This window comes from Nerophis lumbriciformis, linkage group LG21 (genome assembly GCF_033978685.3).
Source record: "Nerophis lumbriciformis linkage group LG21, RoL_Nlum_v2.1, whole genome shotgun sequence".
In the NCBI taxonomy this organism is placed as follows: Eukaryota; Metazoa; Chordata; class Actinopteri; order Syngnathiformes; family Syngnathidae; genus Nerophis; species Nerophis lumbriciformis.
Genome location: NC_084568.2, coordinates 10,050,467 through 10,070,000, shown reverse-complemented (window position 1 = coordinate 10,070,000; position 19,534 = coordinate 10,050,467). Strand labels below are relative to the sequence as shown.

The 19,534-nt window shown below is 40.0% G+C and overlaps 1 protein-coding gene across 2 annotated transcripts in view; it reads right to left on the bottom strand.

Annotated features, from left to right (window-relative positions):
• tcaim (T cell activation inhibitor, mitochondrial) overlaps nucleotides 1-19,534 on the bottom strand; it is a 37,368-nt gene that overhangs the window by 7,802 nt on the left and 10,032 nt on the right. For both annotated transcript variants that reach the window (XM_061983124.1, XM_061983123.2), the window contains exons 3-7: nucleotides 17,664-17,796; nucleotides 15,127-15,265; nucleotides 10,047-10,302; nucleotides 1,512-1,634; nucleotides 92-189 (exon numbers count right to left, since the gene is read on the bottom strand). In XM_061983124.1, the coding sequence (XP_061839108.1) occupies nucleotides 92-189; nucleotides 1,512-1,634; nucleotides 10,047-10,302; nucleotides 15,127-15,265; nucleotides 17,664-17,796 (749 nt within the window). The remainder of the gene's footprint in view (nucleotides 1-91; nucleotides 190-1,511; nucleotides 1,635-10,046; nucleotides 10,303-15,126; nucleotides 15,266-17,663; nucleotides 17,797-19,534) is intronic.

Here is a 19,534-nt window from a genome sequence, read left to right as displayed (position 1 = left end):
GTTTAAAAAGGTCACACAGCTTTAGCAGAAATTATGCCTAGTTATGATATACAAAGACAGATCAATTGCAGTCCATAGGCTCAGTTTTTACCTTGTAGGTTCATCATGGCTTCCAGATTCTGCACTGACAATCGGCTCAGGCTCTGAAGCTGAGAGTACCTGTGGGCCACGCCCCAGCTGCGCTGCCACCTGTACAACACAGCTGATGTCACCGTCCCAAAACATGCTCAACATTCTGTTTCTGACTTTCTTTCAACCAAATGGTGGAAGTGATCTGTTCACCAGCTACCTAAATGGTTTCTGTTAGGTTGTTTTTCCTAATGGCTGATTCCGTTGCTGTGATCAAATCAATTGTAGGAACCTGCTGTGGAATTATGACAAAGTTAAACCCTTTTGTCAATACATATTTTTCTGTTTGGCTAAGAATTCTGCTGGACAAATTTTTCTCCCATCTATTGTGTGGTTCATTATCAGTTCAGTTCCCAGTTTTTTGCCTACAAATGAGTGCAGGTGTTATTAGGAGCATTATCAACCGACAGACCTGAGATTACAATGACCTGGATGAATGAGAATATCCATAGACCTGTAATCAACAGTTTTTTATCCTGTAGAATTCTGGAATTCAAAATCATATGTAATTCTAAATATAAAGATGCCCTTCAAGCGCTCAGAGTTAGAACACAGCTGTATTTATTAGTTATAAATATAAGTTTGAATCTAATGAAAAACAAAGATTTTTTTCAGGTCATTTGTTTTCAAAAAGACCAGTTTGTAGGTATGAAGTGGAAAACTAAATGAGTTCACAGCTCGAGTTTTAAGTAACCCTTTTGAAATCTGACAATAATTCTTCAAAAATGTATTTGACTGACTCATTTTTTACTTCTCCATGAGCTGTTTAACAAAACAACACGGGTCACCAAAGACATATCAACTTTAAGAAACTTCTAAGGCACAACATTCTATGTTGCATTCAATGTTTCAATCAATGTTTATTTATATAGCCCTAAATCACAAGTGTATTCCTTGCTTACGTGACTAAAGGCCACCCATCAAGCAGCTTGTCAAGAGTTTTCACAATTTCATTTACAATTCTGTGTGTTCATCTTTAAGACTGAAAATAGTTAGAAGAGATGTTTTTTACACACAGAAGTTTACAGATTTTGTGTCAGTGAGGTGTCAATCAAAAGTTCGCTAACTGAATTTGCAGTGAACAATATGTGTAAAAACTGCATATCTGATGAAAATGTTGAAAGTGTGCAGCAGTAGTTAGTGTTTTTGGATGGAAGTCTTGGTGTGGATTAAATATTTAAATTCTTCCCTCAGTCGAGAAGGTGTTTCATATTTTCAGAACTGTATTGGTCCGTAGATGGTGCTTTTGTAGCATCCCTTCCAAAAATCAAAAATATAACATTTCACAAAGCAGGTTAAACATGAAACAGTACAATTTCTCGATAGTCCCCAGGTATTTGATGTTGTTTGCAAGAAATACATTGCAACAAAGGTGAGTGTACCTGATGTCAGCCAGGTCAAATTTGCGGCACAGTTCCTCTTTCAATCGTTTCAGTTCGTCCCTCCGAGGAAGACTTTCATTGTGCTTCTTTGAAGCCTCCGGCTCATTGTTTTGAAGCCACAAGCTGCCAAAGAAAAGAGAATACGTACATCAGTACACAGATGTGAATACAACCATCGCATTTCAGCAACCCTTTAATAAGAGTATATATACAATAATGTACTTCTGTGTACTAAACTTGGACGTACTTTAGAGTTGTATGTGTACAACTTGTATAGCAGTACAGATTGGCCATCTATTGAAATAAGTCAACGTACAACACACTTTGTATAAACAGTTTATGATAACAGCTGATACAAGGGAGTACACCTCACAGAGGACATATCCAGACTGACAATATTTAGTGTGAGCACAATTTTTATCTGAGACTTCTTTAATCCTGCACTGGAATCCTCTTCCACTACATGATCACCAGACTTGGACGATGTTCATTCAGTTGTTAGATTTACAGATACAAAGAACAGATAAGAGACATGACACAAAACTAACAAATGGCTTTAGAAACAATCAAATAAATCAATAGCATAAATTGTGGTAGTCAGTTTAATTTTTAGATTAAGCAGAGTGAAAAAATTATGGAATCATTCAATTCTAAGGAAATACATTTGGAATCACCATATCAATATTAATTTCCAAAGCTAACATCTGCACCAGATGAAATCTGTTTATTAGTCTGCAGTTCTTCTTCGTTTGGAGAAAGATGTTTGTTAAGGAGGGTGTGAAACCACTATAGAACGGGGCATGTGTCTGTCAGGCAACTGACCAGCTTCCTGTCCACAGTTGTCAGTCCCATTAGGGTGGCGATATATGGGGCAGGATGTTATCCTCTCATGGTCTGCAGTCTGGTCCACCACACTCACAGGCCGAAGTGGAAGCCATACCCTATTTGCTCATGGTTGAGCGGAAGAGGCCAACGCCAGGTCCGAGGCGGTTAAGCCTGACCCAAGGGGGACTGGGAAAGCATATTCCCGGTGGTGATGGGATGAAAGCATGGAGTCTGGAAGAGTTTTCTTGCCACGCCATGTCCCATTTGTAATCCGCCCAGTATGCAACAGTGGTGCTTGACTGGTTAAGGTCGTTAAGCAATTACAGTGCAGCAGGGACAAATGGGTGTCTCCATTTAACCTGCCAATGTCCTCTAAGAGGGGGAGACAGGAGCCGTTCATGCAGAAGATGCCCAAGGTCCAGTGCTCGGCATGCTACAGACAGTGTGGTTCTCTTATGACAAAGCTCAGATGGGTGGATGACTTCTAATATAAACAGATTGTCTGTTGGTGTGGGACACTGGTGTGGCATTCAGTTATTAAGCGCAAAGTGTCGTTAATTGACTTAGCTATGAGACGAGTGTGAGCACTATGTCATCATCATCGGCAGTCACTCGAAGAGAGTATGACGATCCTCCTGGTAGGGGGTATCCCTTTATGGAGGATGCCTGTGCGTGACTTTGTTTAACGTGGGGAGACTGGTGCACAGACAGTCACCACACGATCCTTGACAGATCCGGGTCAGGGTCCAGTGGCATGGAGTCCAAGACGACTGGGGACCCTTTTCTGCTGCAGCCTTCATCCGCCATCCCAGCCGTTGTGACGCTCCATAGGGTTAGCAATCATTCTCCGCCTGTTCCACCGTTGAGGTCTTGGGTTGGTATTTCCCCATAACTGGGCCCGCATGGATGTGGGGGTGCCTTCTTCCGCCATTGCAGCCGTTGTGGTGGTTCTTACATCTACCGTCTTCCGCCTGCTCCGCCGTTGAGGTCTTCACCGTATCCCTGGCTAGGGGGCAGTCAGGTACTAGGCTTTTGCCAAGGGCCACCTGGGGTACCAGTAGTAAAGGGGTTAACCTCCTAGTGCCCCAAGACCCCTTAGAGGAGCCTCCACTGCCGGATGCACTTTAACGTCATGCCCAGGACAAACTATGTCACCAAGCAGGTGTGCAGTACTCGGCAACAGAGTGGATCTGCGTCTCCACGCCATCAGCCATGTTGTAGATTTCAGCGCTGCCATATCAAGTCTACTGGCAGATATACCGTATTTTCCGGACTATAGAGTCATGCCCACTAAATTTTAGAAGAAAAATATATTTTCCATATATTAGCCGTTAGACTATAAGCCGCAGATATATACGGTGTGAAATGAGCTATTTACACAGAAATATTAGTTGTTTCCGAACAGTGTCTGTAACACGGCAGTAAAACGGCTATTTCAAACAAAACAGAAGTCATCGTCATGGACCCACTAGCTGCGGGAGCTAGCTATCCAATCAGCTAAACAGACTCAATCACTCCACAATGACGTTTTGGTGAATTTACTGAGGAATTTGTGAAACTGATACAATCCAAAAAGAACGCCATTGTAAGTTAATAATACTAACACAGACACTTGTAAACGTGTTAGCACATTAGCTCTTGCTAATGACGTTAGCTTCATTATATTAAAGGTCCTTTTCCACCAAAGGTTCAGGAACTTAGGTTTTTGGAACCTCCAGTTCCTGGATCTATAGGTTCCTGTAGAAGTGTGTGGTTTGTGTGTCCAGCGCATTTCACAGTTCAGGTAGTTTACACAAATCAGGATGATGACGCATGGAGGAGTGGTTTATAATACTTCTACACTGGTCCCATGTAAATAAACAGACAATATTAGGTCACACTTCTTTTACTAAAAAGTAAAAGAAATACAAAGCAATCATATACAAAACGATATGATTTATAAAATAACGTGTACCAAATTGTTCATAAAAAGTCATGCTTTTGTTCGCAATGTCCAACAGTAAGAAAGTCATCCTCACGGTAAATGATGAATTCATGAGAATCAGGCGAATCCTTTTGGTCCATTTCAGCTGTAAATAACAATATATAAATAATAAATGTCAGTGTTTATCTGCAAATAACAATATATAAATAATAAATGACAGTGTTTATCTGCAAATATATAAATAATAAATGTCAGTGTTTATCTGTAAATTACATAAATAATAAATGTCAGCATTTATCTGCAAATAACTATATAAATAATGTCAGTGTTTATCTGTAAATAACATTATATAATAATGTCAGTGTTTATCTGTAAATAACATATGAATAAATGTCAATGTTTATCTGCAAAAAAACAATATATAAATAATAAACATCAGTGTTTATCTGTAAATAACAATATAAATAATAAATGTCAGTGTTTATCAGTAAATAATATATAAATAATAAATGTCAGTGTTTATCTATAAATAACAAAATATGAATAACAAATGTTTATCTCACTCCGACAACACAAACAAATCGGCTTGTTAGCATTAGCATTCTGTTCACTGGGGTTGAGGTTAATAACTAATGGTGTGTCAATGACTACTTTTACAACATGTAATAAAGTAAATAGTTAATATTTGATGTTATTTATCTTTGTTCCACTTGTGTGCTGCCTTCTTTATTTCACTTTTATCCAACCAAGTCAGAGTAATAAGCAGCTGAGGATGTTGCTTCGAGTGTGGCTTAATACTCCTCCATAAATATGTTTAAAAAGAGTCCGTCCACTTCGCGTATTGAAATTAAGTTTGTAAAAATAAACAATAAACTGCATAAAGTTTAAATACTACGGCTGAGTAAAAACACAGAGATAGTTCTACTGCTCAGTGTTTTTCAGAACAAAGATGCCCCACATAAAGTTCCTGCATGTCGAAACTTCCTTACGTTCTTCTTTTTCTCCGTTGTCAAGTTTGTTGTAATAGAAATACACAAGAAATAAGAAATAAACAAGTTGCCGCATATACTTCATAATGGCGGTCGTGTGTTTAAAAAAATATTTTTTAGGAACGGCCCCAACCGTGTTCAACCAATCAGCATTCGACAGCAAAGCCTGGCCCAAAAGTCCCACCTAGCTAGGAGGAACTCCACAAGGTTCCTGAAAAACTAAAGCTACCTTGTAGAGATGCGCGGTTTGCGGGCTCAACCGCGGAGTCCGCGGATTATCCGCGGATCGGGCGGATGAAATAAAAAAAAATTAGATTTTATCCGCTGGTCGGGCGATTGAAATTAAAAAAAATTAGATTTTAAATAGATTCAGGCGGGTGGCAGTTAAACCAATTCGGAAATATATATACATAGTTAAATGTTGTTACCCACATACGAAAAATGAGCAGGCACCTGCTGCATATGCCACAACAGAAGAAAAAGAAAAGAAAAGAGATGGACACTTTTACGGAGCGGAGAAGGGACGCCTCGCCGGGGTCCGGGACCGAGGCCCCTTCCCCCGAGAGGGCCCCACCGGGAGCCGTAGCTGAGGCGATCCGCGAGAAGGGCCCGACGCACGTCCAGGGTCACTACCGCGCCCACCGCACCGACACCCCGCCTCGTCTGCCTTCGCCGCGGCCGGCGTCACGCGCAGCAGGTAAGCAGCTTACCTGCCCGCCACCCCCGTGGCCGGGGGCTCGTAACATGGGTCACTCCGCGCGCTCCGCCCGCGCAGCTTACCTGCCCGCCACCCCTGTTGCCGGGGGCGCGTAACAGGGGTCACTCCGCGCGCAGTGCGCTCACGAAAGGGGTGGGGCTCACCCTGGTTGATATAGAGAGCAGGACGGTGGCCATGGAAGTCGGAACCCGCTAAGGAGTGTGTAACAACCCACCTGCCGAATCAACTAGCCCTGAAAATGGATGGCGCTGGATCGTCGGGCCCATACCTGGCGAGACGCGCTTGGAGGTGCGCTCAGCGCGGCTCCCATATGATTGCGCACTGGTGTGCGTCTGGGTCGTGACAGCGTGGCACGCGAAAGTCTGTGCTGCATTGGATCAGTCTCCTTTCTTTAACAGGCAAAAGCTTTATAACCTCACCATACCTGCCAACTTTTGAAATCAGAAAAACCTAGTAGCCAGGGTCCAAGGGCCGCAGGCCCCGGTAGGTCCAGGACAAAGTCCTGGTGGAGGGTTCAGGGCTTCGCCCCCCGACGCAAAATGATTATTAGCATTCAGACAGGTTAAAATGTTGCTAAAACCATCACTTTTCTATCAGTCACAGTGACTTTTCAAAACAAAAATATTACAGCAAAAATCATATGGGTTGATTGGCATGTTTATTCTGTAAGCTAACTTCAATAGTTTGAAATTATTTTGACAGTCAATGCCAGTTATCCTGTCAACCTTTCACAAGACTTCAATTTGTTAATTGAAAGTATAAACAGTATAAACACTTTTTACAGTAAACAAATGGTAAAACAGTACTAAACAATTCCATTAAAAAAAAAATTGGTGTCATTATTAACTTTCTGTCCAAGCTTGTATAATCTACTGCCTTGTTCAATTGTAAAAAATATTCTGTGCCTAAAATTCACATTTCTATCACAATTATCATACTGTAAACATGGTAAGCTAACTTCATTAAAATTAATAGTCCTGTCAATAGCATGGAATTACAATTCAAATGTAGTTTTTTTGTAAGCCTTTCAAAAGAATTCAAAATATGAAAAATTAATGAAAATTAATTTAAGCCATCAGACACTTGAAAAGTGGCACATCACATCTCTAATGTAATCATTTGAACTTTTCAACAGAAATAGCACTGCAAAAATATTAAGGACATACTTCTGTATTTTGGTAGTTATGCTGTCAACATTTAACAAGATTTCTTCAACTTGGACTTGAAAGCATAAATAGTATAAACACTTTTAACAGTATGTCGTGCTGTGAAATACAGCCGACAGGATTGCGCACCAAACACGAAGCAAGGCCAAAGCGCATGCATGGTGCAGGAGAACAAAGGACTTCTTTCATTTAAGGTTTGTGATAAACCATCAAACTCATTCGTTAAAAGGACTCTATAGTAATATAAAGCTGGACATTATCATGCAAGAAAAGTTTATTTTTGGGACCGCGATCACCGCGTAATGATTTTTAAAGGTTGCATTACAAACATTTAACTGTCCCATGTGATCAGCCAGTGCGATTGGAAATCCATGCTCAATTATTGCCTCCGTAAATAAAACTTCGGCATTTATCACATCCAAAGAATCTGTTTGAGCGACGAAAAACGTTGAAAGTTTTCCACTTGTATCGCTAGCAACGGCATTAGACTTGTGTTTTTTTGTCCCAACGTGGTCTTTTACATCGCTAATTCCTCCGTGTCCGATCGAAAAATCTTGTCTGCACAAGGTGCAATTCGCGTAGTTTTCACCCTTTTTTTTTTTTTAATTAATGAAAAACCGTATTTTTTATCACTGCAACCGTAACCCGGAATAGGTTGATGAAAACCGTACGAATTACGGGAAAACCGGAGTAGTTGGCAGGTATGCCTCACTAATGCCTTGCATCGTCTATATTAGATATATAACAACGGGCGGATGGCGGGCGGGTGCAGTTCTGATCAAACGTTACATCGGGTGGATGGCGGATGGTTGACGACTTTCTGACGCGGTTGCGGATGAAATAAATTGCCTATCCGCGCATCTCTACTACCTTGGTAGTTGTTGGTGGAAACACAGGGGGAATTTTATTTACCTGGTTAAGTGGGGAAGTTCCTGAAAAAGTTCCTGCGCTGGAAAAGGGCATTATGCTAGCAAGTACAAATATGCATGAAAACACTTCTACAGACATCACACATGGGACAGTTTAGTAAGTATGAATGGTTTTAGATATATTGTAAAACTTACAAACGTTGCTTGGAGTGATGAATGAAGGATCCATACAAGTAGAAACACTATGAATGGATAGAAAACTGAAGAGTTGAAAGCTCAGTCTAAACAGAAGGGCAATGCAGCACTGCAGTGAGCGACCTCATCCAAAAGATGGCGCCATAGCACAAACAATAACACCTATTTAGTGTATTTGCTTTTTTTTTTTTTTTTAAACTACTTGCATTATGACTGTCAGCGAAGACAAAATCCATAAATAAGCCACATCTTTGATAAGCTGCAGGGGTCAAAGCAGGGCCGGCCCGTGGCATAGGCCGTATAGGCAAATGCTAAGGGCGCCGTCCATCAGGGGGCGCCACGCCAGTGCCACAAATGTTGGAGAAAAAAAAAAAGAAAAAAAAAGTTGGTACTATTATTTCAAAATACAAAAAATAATCCCACGTTAATTAAAATGCAAAGTAAAGCCTATTTAATAGAAATATTATTTGTTACAACATTACGCCCCCCCACCCCCCTCCCCCCGCACGGTGCGCCCCCTCCCTTCCCGTATCATGACTCTTTTTGGACGTCACCACATCAAAAAATCAACACAAGATGTCAAAACGGCCAAAACTGTCAGGTGCCCAGGGAAGAAAAAAGAGAAAAGAAGAGGAGGAGAAACGAGAAAAGACAAGAGGTAGCAGGTAGGTAACGTTAGCCTACATGAAATTATTTGTCTGTTACAGAATGTGATAGTAGCTGGCTTTTTAGCATTAAGCTAATGTTACATGATTCGGCTAATCAATAAATAGCTAGTTCTGTTTTAACGTCGGGTTAATATTGTGGAGGGGGCTAAATTGTTATGGAAAATAATAATGTAACGTTAGGTAATTACAGTAGCTCCCACCTTACATTCCTCAGGGACATTTGTATTAGATCTTTTAAGCAGGTGTTTTTTGTTTACATTGTTTTTGCCTTCTGGTTAGCTAATGTTTGCCCTGCAGGTAATAGTCACTTTTCCACCCCTTTATATATTAGGTATAGTTGTAAGTAAAAAAAAAAGGTCAAAGACAAAGCTATTCAGTTTCTTGTGAGTATATACACTTCACTGCCGATGTGGGGGGGCGCCACCTAAAATCTTGCCTAGGGCGCCAGATTGGTGAGGGCCAGGCCTGGGTCAAAGTGTAGGAAAAAAGAAGCAGCTTATGTTCCAGAATTCAAATGCTAATTGTTATTAGAGATGGCAACAGTGTAGGATGTTAGCAGGCATGTGCATGTACGACCCAGTCTGCCCCACAACAGGAAGATAGAGAGGAAGAAAGAACTTAGTGAGTACAACTTTGGACTACAAATGAATGAAAATGGTGGTTCAAACAAAGGCCTTTGAATAAACCTACACCATGTATGGAGATGTTTGCTGATGTCAGCAAAGTACCAAATTCCAAACGACTGGTTTGGAAAGAGACAAAAGTGTCCCCCTGAATCTGAATTTTCTGAGTTTACGGGGCTCCCAAATACAGATAAACAGGTAGCAACAGGTAAGACAAGTTGGCTCTGCATAATAGGACCCCTTGAAGTGAAGGAGAGCAGCCCTGCCTAACGCATATAGGCGTGCTCTGTTCGCTAGCTCTCAGGTTGTTGTGGCGTACAGCATTTAAAGTCCAGTTCCAATCCCTTGCTAGACAAGTATGACTGGTAAAAAATTCAATCTGACTGAGTTCTTCCTGCGAGAAAGTTTTTCTCAAAACGAGAAATATCATCACACTTTATCAGTCATAAATCTCTACTGCATTATAAGCTATACACTGACTGCTTTAATCATGTATGGGCCCTGAAGATAAAAAGATATAAAGATTTACTAAAAAGGATGTGAGTAAGAAGATGATACCAGAGCCGAGGCTCCACTCTTCTGGCCTGATGCAGTTCCTCCTCAGGGTCTGCGAAGCCAGTGAAGGTGTAGTAGCTCTTGTCCCACTTGATGGCTCTGTAAAAAGGAACGGTCCCTCCAGACGGACCTTTGGCGGCTCCGGCGTCCGATTCAAGTCCCTTCATGTGCTCCATAGGCAGACTGCAGGACTTCAACACATTAGTCACCGTGCTCAGGACATCATCTGTATGCAGCACAAATGTCACTGAACGGAAGCCTACAAGAAAAGAAGAAGATTACAATCTTGTCAAAAACAATATAGATGTGTTCTGAAAATGTCTACCAACATATACTGAACAAAAATATAAAACACTACACTTTTGTTTTTGCTCCCATTTTTAATGAGTCAACGATGTAAAACTTTTGGTATATACACAAAAAACCTATTCCTCTCAAATATTGACAAATCTGTCTAAATCTGTGTTAGTGAGCATTTTGTCTTTGCCAAGAAATATCCATCCCACCTCACAGGTGTGGCATATCAAGATGCTGATTAAAAAGCATGATTATTGCACAGGTGTGCCTTAGGCTGCCCACAATAAAAGGCAGAGGTGGGACCAAGTCATTGTTTTGCAAGTCACAAGTAAGTCTCAAGTCTTTGCCCTCAAGTCCGAGTCAAGTCCCGAGTCAAGACAGGCAAGCCCCGAGTCAAGTCCAAAGTCAAGACTGGAAAGTCTCAAGTCAAGTCCTAAGTCCTGCATTTTGAGTTTCGAGTCCTTTCAAGTCCTTTTAACCACAGACTAATATATTAACACAGATTGTGTATGCTTTTCAAACGCTGTATTTATTTATTAAAACAAGTGCATTTTAAATTGCAGGAAAGAAAATTGTGCTGACATTGCACTTCATAATAGCACTATTAACCAGTCATTTTAAACATTAACTCATTCCTTTACAGAACAAACACATTGAAAAATAAAGTGCAAATGTACTTATTTGTACAAAAGTGTTAACATTGAAAAAACATGACATATACGTGAACATAACAAAAAAGTTGTACTTTTTATATGTCAGGGCCCTATGCTGCATTGCATTTGCAAAAGACCAAATTAGCCAAGAGTCTGTCAGTCATTTGTGCACGATGGGGGCGTAGTATGATGCCACCATGGCTGAAAACTCGCTCCACTGGAGCACTGGAGGCAGGCACTGCCAAGACTCTCATGGCCACTCGGAACAGTGAAGGAAGAGTCTTCATGTTCAATGCCCAGAACAAAAGGGGGGGGAGAGTTTTTTTGGGTTGGTGCACTACTTGTAAGTGTATCTTGTGTTTTTTATGTTGATTTAATTAAAAAAAGAAAAAAAAAATATATATATATTTCTTGTGCGGCCCGATACCAATCGATCCACGGACCAGTACCGGGCCGCGGCCCGGTGGTTGGGGACCACTGAGGTAAACAACCAACAGTATGTCAGAAAGCTAGCTAAAACGGTACACATATTCATAATATAGTATACATTTTAACTGACCTTTATTTTACTATTTTTGTCTTTTTTTAGGTGGCTAAAATACGCGGTGCTGCTGACCGCCGTCTAACGTTACGTGTGATATATTGACTAACGTAACCCTGCTTAAAAAAAATCACTGAACAAAAAGTATGAATAAGGTAGTGAACTGCAACAGATTCCCGTGTTTGCAATAACGTTATAACGTTAGCAGTGAGTTTACAGCCTCACTGATTTAACTACACAGCAAATAAAAGTCACGTTACTTAGCCAATAAACGTTATCTTACATTCAAAACTTACCGTTCTTTGTGCATTCAAATGCCGGACGAAGTTGGAAGTTGTTGCCTCTCCATCAGTAATTTTGGAACCGCATGTGTTGCATACTGCAAACCGTTTTGTGTTGACCACCTCGTAATTTTTATACCCAAACAAAATTATTTTAGGTATAATTTTTTGTTCACTGGCGTGTGGTTTGGACATGTCTTCTTCCTGCAATTTGATTGGATGAATGCTGTGTGATGAAAACAAAGTAGATCTAATTTGATTGGCTGTTGTACTGACAGCACACCAGCTGACACACGCAACGCTGATAGACAAGTACACAATGAAAAATACGGAGCGCTCCCGAATAACTTTTTCATCTTTGGGTTTTGGGGAAAGTAGCAAGTCATGTCAAGTCATGTCAATTCAAAAGGCTCAAGTCCAAGTGAAGTCACAAGTCATTGATGTTAAAGTCTAAGTCGAGTTGCAAGTCTTTTTACATTTTGTCAAGTCGAGTCTAAAGTCATCAAATTCATTACTCGAGTCTGACTCGAGTCCAAGTCATGTGACTCGAGTCCACACCTCTGATAAAAGGCCACTCTGGAATGTGCAGTTTTGCTTTATTGAAGGTCTGGGGGGGTCAGAAAAGCAGTCAGTATCTGCTGTGAGCACCATTTGCCTAACGCAGTGCAACACATCTCCTTGGCATAGAGTTGATCAGGTTGTTGATTGTGGCCTGTGGAATGTTGGTCCACTCTTCAATGGCGGTGCCAAGTTGCTGTATATTGGCAGGAACTGGAACATGCTGTCGTATACGCCAATCCACAGCATCCCAAACATGCTCAATGGGTGACATGTCCGCTGAGTATGCTGGCCATGCAAGAACTGCAGCTTCCAGGAATTGTGTACAGATCCTTGCAACATGGGGCAGTGCATTGTCATGTTGCAACATGAGGGTGAATGGATCTCAAGATCTTGTCACTGTATCTCTGTGCATTCAAAATGCCATCAATAAAATGCACTTGTGTTCATTGTCCATAACATACGCCTGCCCAAACCATAACCTCACCCCCACCATGGGCCACTCCATTCACAACGCTGACATCAGCAAACCACTCTCCCACACACGCTGTCTGCCATCTGCCCTGAACAGTGAAAACCGGGATTTATCCCTGAAGAGAACACCTCTCCAATGTGCCAGACGGCATTGAATGTGAACATTTGCCCACTTCGGTCGAGACGCTGAGGAGGACGACGAGCATGCAGATGAGCTTCCTTGAGACGGTTTCTCACGGATTGTGCAGAAATTGTTTTGTTATGCAAACCAATAGTTGCAGCAGGGGATGCTGGTCTCAGACGATCACGGAGGTGCACCTGCTGGATGTGGAGGTCCTGGGCTGGTGTGGTTACACGTGGTCTGCTGTTGTGAGGCCGTTTGGATGTACTGCCAAATTCTCCTAAACGCCTTTGGAGACAGCTTATGGTCGAGAAATGAACATTAGTGATGGGTCCGGCAACACCGATGCATCGGCGCATGCGTCGAGCTCATAGAGCGAAACCCTGTGTCGGTGCGCGTACCGCTTTTAGAAAGTCACGTGACCGATCATGAGCTGTTTTGGTCACGTGACCGATACGCGAACTGTGTCGCACTGACGCCTCCTCTGTGCCCTGTGAGCGGCTCTTTTCTACAGCCGGAGAAATAATAACTAAGAAGAGAAAGCGTCTAAAATTGAATACGTTGGAAAAACTGTTTTTTTTTTTTTTTTTTATAAAAATGTGTAAAAAAAATAAAATAATTTCCAGGTCCACAAGCATCCTCATTCACAACACGTTCTCTTAGATTTCCATGTTATGATACATGTTCACATTATTTATTGACTGTATCTAAAAAAGACAAAAAATATATTTTTATTTAAATGAAGTTATGAAATAATCCTAAATGAAATACAATGACTTGGTTTATATTATTGTATATACTAGGTCAGTGGTTCTCAACCTTTTTTCCAGCAATGTACCCCCTGTGAATTTTTTTTTTTAATTCAAGTACCCCCTAATCAGAGCAAAGCATTTTTGGTTGAAAAAAAAAGATGAAGTAAAATACAGCACTATGTCATCAGTTTCTGATTTATTAAATTGTATAACAGTGCAAAATATTGCTCATTTGTAGTGGTCTTTCTTGAACTATTTGGAGAAAAAGATATAAAAATAGCTAAAAACTTGTTGAAAAATAAACAAGTGATTCAATTATAAATAAAGATTTCTACACCTAGAAGTAATAATCAACTTAAAGTGCCCTCTTTGGGGATTGTATTAGAGCTCCATCTGGATTCATGAACTTAATTCTAAACATTTATTCACAAAAAAAAAAAATCTTTAACATCAATATTTATGGAACATGTCCACAAAAAAATCTAGCTGTCAACACTGAATATTGCCTTGTTGCATTTCTTTTCACAGTTCTTTTTGACAGACATTTTAGTGACAAACCTGAGCTTGTGCTTCACGGAGTTTATGAACTTACAGTCATATTTTGTTGAAGTATTATTCAATAAATATATTTATAAAGGATTTTTGAATTGTTGCTATTTTTAGAATATTTTAAAAAAAATCTCACGTACCCCTTGGCATACCTTCAAGTACCCCCAGGGGTACGCGTACCCCCATTTGAGAACCACTGTACTAGGTCATAAAATCAGTGTCAGTTGAGTCGGTCCATAGGTTGCCTGTAGGGATTTTTAATGTCCAGCAGATGTCAGTATTTAGTGACACAGTATCGACACAGTATCAATACAGTTTTGCAATGTGTCGAAACGCTTCATGAGGCCTCATCAACCCATCACTAATGAACATTCAATTCATGGGCAACAGCTTTGGTGGACATTCCTGCAGTCAGCATGCCGACTGCACGCTTCCTCAAAACTTGCGACATCTGTCGCATTGTGCTGTGTGGTAAAACTGTGCATTTCACAGTGGCCTTTTTATCATGGGCACCCTAAGGCACACCTGTGCAATAATCATGATGTTTAATCAGCATCTTGATATGCCACACCTGTGAGGTGGGATGGATTATCTTGGCCAAGAAGAAATGCTCACTAACACAAATTTAGACAGATTTGTCAACAATATTTGAGAGGAATAGGTATTTTGTGTATATAGTAAAAGTTTAACATCTTTGAGTTCAACTTGTGAAAAATGGCAGCAAAAACAAAAGTGCTGCGTTTATATTTTTGTTCAGTGTAGATGTGTTCTGAAAATGTCTACCAACACAGATGTGTTCTGAAAATGTCTATCAACAAAGATTTGTTATGAAAATGTCTACCAAAACAAAGGTCTACCTGAAGCACGGATGTCACTGTTGTCCTTTGTGTCTCGTACATAAAATGTCAGCTTTACTGGCTGAACAAAACGTGAGCCAGGCTTCTGAAGGTTTTCCAAATAGCCATTTAATCCCTTTAAGGAATTTTCATTCACTTCCTGCAAAACATTACCAAATAATCAAAAATGGCACACAGACGTTGGACAATTCAACTTGCAGCCACATGTTCTGGCACACAACATCCAGTCTGCACATATTCTTGGTTGATGGCTTCTGGGCCAATGTGAGGCAGCCTTTGACCCGCGACCCTTGATCAATCGTTACAGAGTAGGCGGGGTCGGAAGACGAGACTGCACAATTTGATCGTTTTGTTGAGAGGAGAAGTAAACACATGCCAACGCACTGAAATGGTGTGTTTGTGCTTTGGCGCCATCTTTTGGACGAGTTTGCTGACCACAGCTTTTGCAAGTTGAAAATGTATTTCCTATATTTATGCCTTAAACCGAAAGTAAAATCGTCCATAGCATTTCTACTCGTATGGATTCTTCATTCATCACTCCAAGCAACGTTTGTAAGTTTTACAATACAACTAAAACAATTCATACTTACTAAACCGTCCAATGTGTGACGATGTCTGTAGGAGTGTTTCTATGCATATTTGTACGTGCTATCGTAATGAAATGAAGATAGCTTCATTAGCATTAGCTAATATGCTAACATGTTTACGAGTGCTACATTCGCTAACCGTGTTACAAAAAAGATCAGTTAGAATAATACATAATGTTGGATACAGAGAACACACAAACCCTTTATTTATTAAGTCAGAAATATTAAAGTTTGGTGATTTGGTAAAATTGCAAACAGCTAAAATGATGTACAAAGCAAACTATAACCTGCTACCAAAGAATGTACAACAATTCTTCTCAACTAAAGAGGAGAAATATAACCTTAGAGGAAAAAATAATTTAAAACATTTATATGCACGTACAACACTTAGAACTTTTAGCATATCAGTATGTGGAATTAAATTATGGAATGGATTAAGTAAAGAAGTTAAAAATTGTACTGATATGATCCAGTTTAAGAGGTTGTTCAAAATAATAGTGCTTGCAGAGTACAAAAAAGAAGAATTATGAGAAATACTTTCAACCTTATTGAAAATAAGGTTGAAAGTATCTCAGTATGTTAATAATGACTGAATTAATTAATTAATTACATATTACAAAACTGTTGTATACTAATTCATAGATGTTATTTTATTATATAAAAGGTCAGTAAATGATTCTATATATTTGTAAACGCTTGAAGTGAGAAAGGGGTAGGATTAAATAAGCTTTGCTTCTTCCTACTCCTTTTCGGGCATGATGTAAAATGAAATGATATGAAATTGTGTGATGTATTATGATGTAAGTGTGTTCATGTTCGAAATAAACTAAAGAAAGAAAGAAAGAAAGTGTTTGTGTTAGTATATTTAGTGCCGTGTTACAGACACTGGTTGCAAACAATTAAGGTATGTACATAAAGATTTATACAATATTTCTATGTAAATAACTTATTTCACAAGGTATATATCTGTGGCTTATAGTCCGGTGCGGCGAATATATGGAAAATATTTTTCCTTCTAAATTTTTGTGGGTGTTGCTTAATTCCCAGTGCGCGCTTTAATCCGGAAAATACGGTAATTGATTGTGGATGGCCCGACAAGGCAAAATAAAAACCGGCACACCTTAAAATGAGGGTTAGGGTTATATATCCTATTATATATGCACTTGACTCATGCTCACTGAAACTTTGTCCACCGCAAAAGGACTTTGATCAGCGAAACAGCACTGCTGAAAAAGGATTGTCTGGAGCGGAGGCAGCTTGTCTGCGATATGGACGTCCTTCCGCGGACAGCCATCTACAAAATGTGCAAATATTAAGAGTACAGTGGCAGCTTTTAAGGAGAGAAAGTACAGTTGGAGCAGCGGCGCAAAGCAAGTGGGAGGTCATGCTCGCTGCAGTTCTTACTGTTCGTCGCGGAAATCTAGCGACAGAAGTAAAGACTATAGTCTACAACAGGGGTCAGGAACCTTTTTGGCTGAGAGAGCCATGGAAGCCAAATATTTTAAAATGTATTTCCGTGAGAGCCATATAATGTTGTTTAACACTGAATACAACTAAATGTGTGCATTTTTAAGTAAGACTAACATTAGAGTACAACACGCCTGTTATTCCTGTTAATAACATTTTTATTCTGAAGCTAACCAATAATGAATAAAATACTTCTTACCATTAATGCGACGTCTTGAACAGGTGCGGTAGAAAACGGATGAATGGATTAAAATGCATGAGAATGTTTTATATTTTTGATGGACGGTTGCCGCCACCCGAGTTTCCATGATACTTTGTGCTTCTAGTTGCATATACATGTCGTTGTGGTTTATGACGTGTTTTAATGTTCCCCCTCGCGCTACGGCAGCAGTTACACACCTTGTGTGTGTTGTTGTGTCATTGGGCTAGATTGTGAGTTTAGTTACGGTCCCGTGTGGTCACTTCCTAACCCAGGCAACGTACCCGCTCCTTGGGATGTTGACCAAAGAAGTCGGGATGGACGGCAAAGTAAAACGGTCTGAGGGCATTGATGGCGTCCGCCCCCGACAGAGCCCTCTGCTGGAACAGACACGTGGCCACACGTCTTCTTTCCAGCCTGCAGACACAGACAAATGATGAGCAAGCGTTTCAAGGAAAACTGATTGATTTAAACTTTTATTAGTAGATTGCACAGTACAGTACATATTCCGTACAATTGACCCCAAAATGGTAACACCTAGTGATGGGTCCGGCAACACCGATGCATCGGCGCATGCGTCGAGCTCATAGAGCGAAACCCTATGTCGGTGCGCGTACCGCTTTTAGAAAGTCACGTGACCGATCATGAGCTGTTTTGGTCACGTGACCGATACGCGAACTGTGTCGCACTGACGCCTCCTCTGTGCCCTGTGAGCGGGTCTTTTCTACAGCTGGAGAAATAATAACTAAGAAGAGAAAGCGTCTAAAATTGAATACGTTGGAAAAACTGTTTTAAAAAAAAAAAAAAAAAATGTGTAAAAAAAAAAAAAATTCCAGGTCCACAAGCATCCTCATTCACAACACGTTCTCTTAGATTTCCATGTTATGATACATGTTCACATTATTTATTGACTGTATCTAAAAAAGACAAAAAATATATTTTTATTTAAATGAAGTTATGAAATAATCCTAAATGAAATACAATGACTTGGTTTATATTATTGTATATACTAGGTCAGTGGTTCTCAACCTTTTTTCAGCAATGTACCCCCTGTGAATTTTTTTTTAATTCAAGTACCACCTAATCAGAGCAAAGCATTTTTGGTTGAAAAAAAAAAAAGATAAAGAAGTAAAATACAGCACTATGTCATCAGTTTCTGATTTATTAAATTGTATAACAGTGCAAAATATTGCTCATTTGTAGTGGTCTTTCTTGAACTATTTGGAAAAAAAGATATAAAAATAACTAAAAACTTGTTGAAAAATAAACAAGTGATTCAATTATAAATAAAGATTTCTACACATAGAAGTAATCATCAACTTAAAGTGCCCTCTTTGGGGATTGTATTAGAGCTCCATCTGGATTCATGAACTTAATTCTAAACATTTCTTCACAAAAAAAAAAATCTTTAACATCAATATTTATGGAACATGTCCACAAACAATCTAGCTGTCAACACTGAATATTGCATTGTTGCATTTCTTTTCACAGTTCTTTTTGACAGACATTTTAGTGACAAACCTGAGCTTGTGCTTCACTGAGTTTATGAACTTACATTCATATTTTGTTTAAGTATTATTCAATAAATATATTTATAAATGATTTTTGAATTGTTGCTATTTTTAGAATATTTAAAAAAAATCTCACGTACCCCTTGGCATACCTTCAAGTACCCCCAGGGGTACGTGTACCCCCATTTGAGAACCACTGTACTAGGTCATAAAATCAGTGTCAGTTGAGTCGGTCCATAGGTTGCCTGTAGGGATTTTTAATGTCCAGCAGATGTCAGTATTTAGTGACACAGTATCGACACAGTATCAATACAGTTTTGCAATGTGTTGAAACGCTTCATGACGCCTCATCAACCCATCACTAGTAACACCCGAATAAGTTTTTCAACTTGTTTAAGTCGGCGTCCACGTTAATCAATTCATGGTAAAACTAGACTCACACTTATTCATACTGTACCTCACAGAATGTACAACCCTACAAAAATGTCTACAAAGAGTTATGAGAAATTCACAAGAAAATAGACAAAGTAACTGTGGAGATGCGGGGCCGGCAGTCCGACAGCGAGGCAGGGCACACTGGAGCCCGCTCTAAGGTGGCGGCGAGGAGGTGTGGACGGCGAGCGAGCCAGGTTCGACGCCGCAAA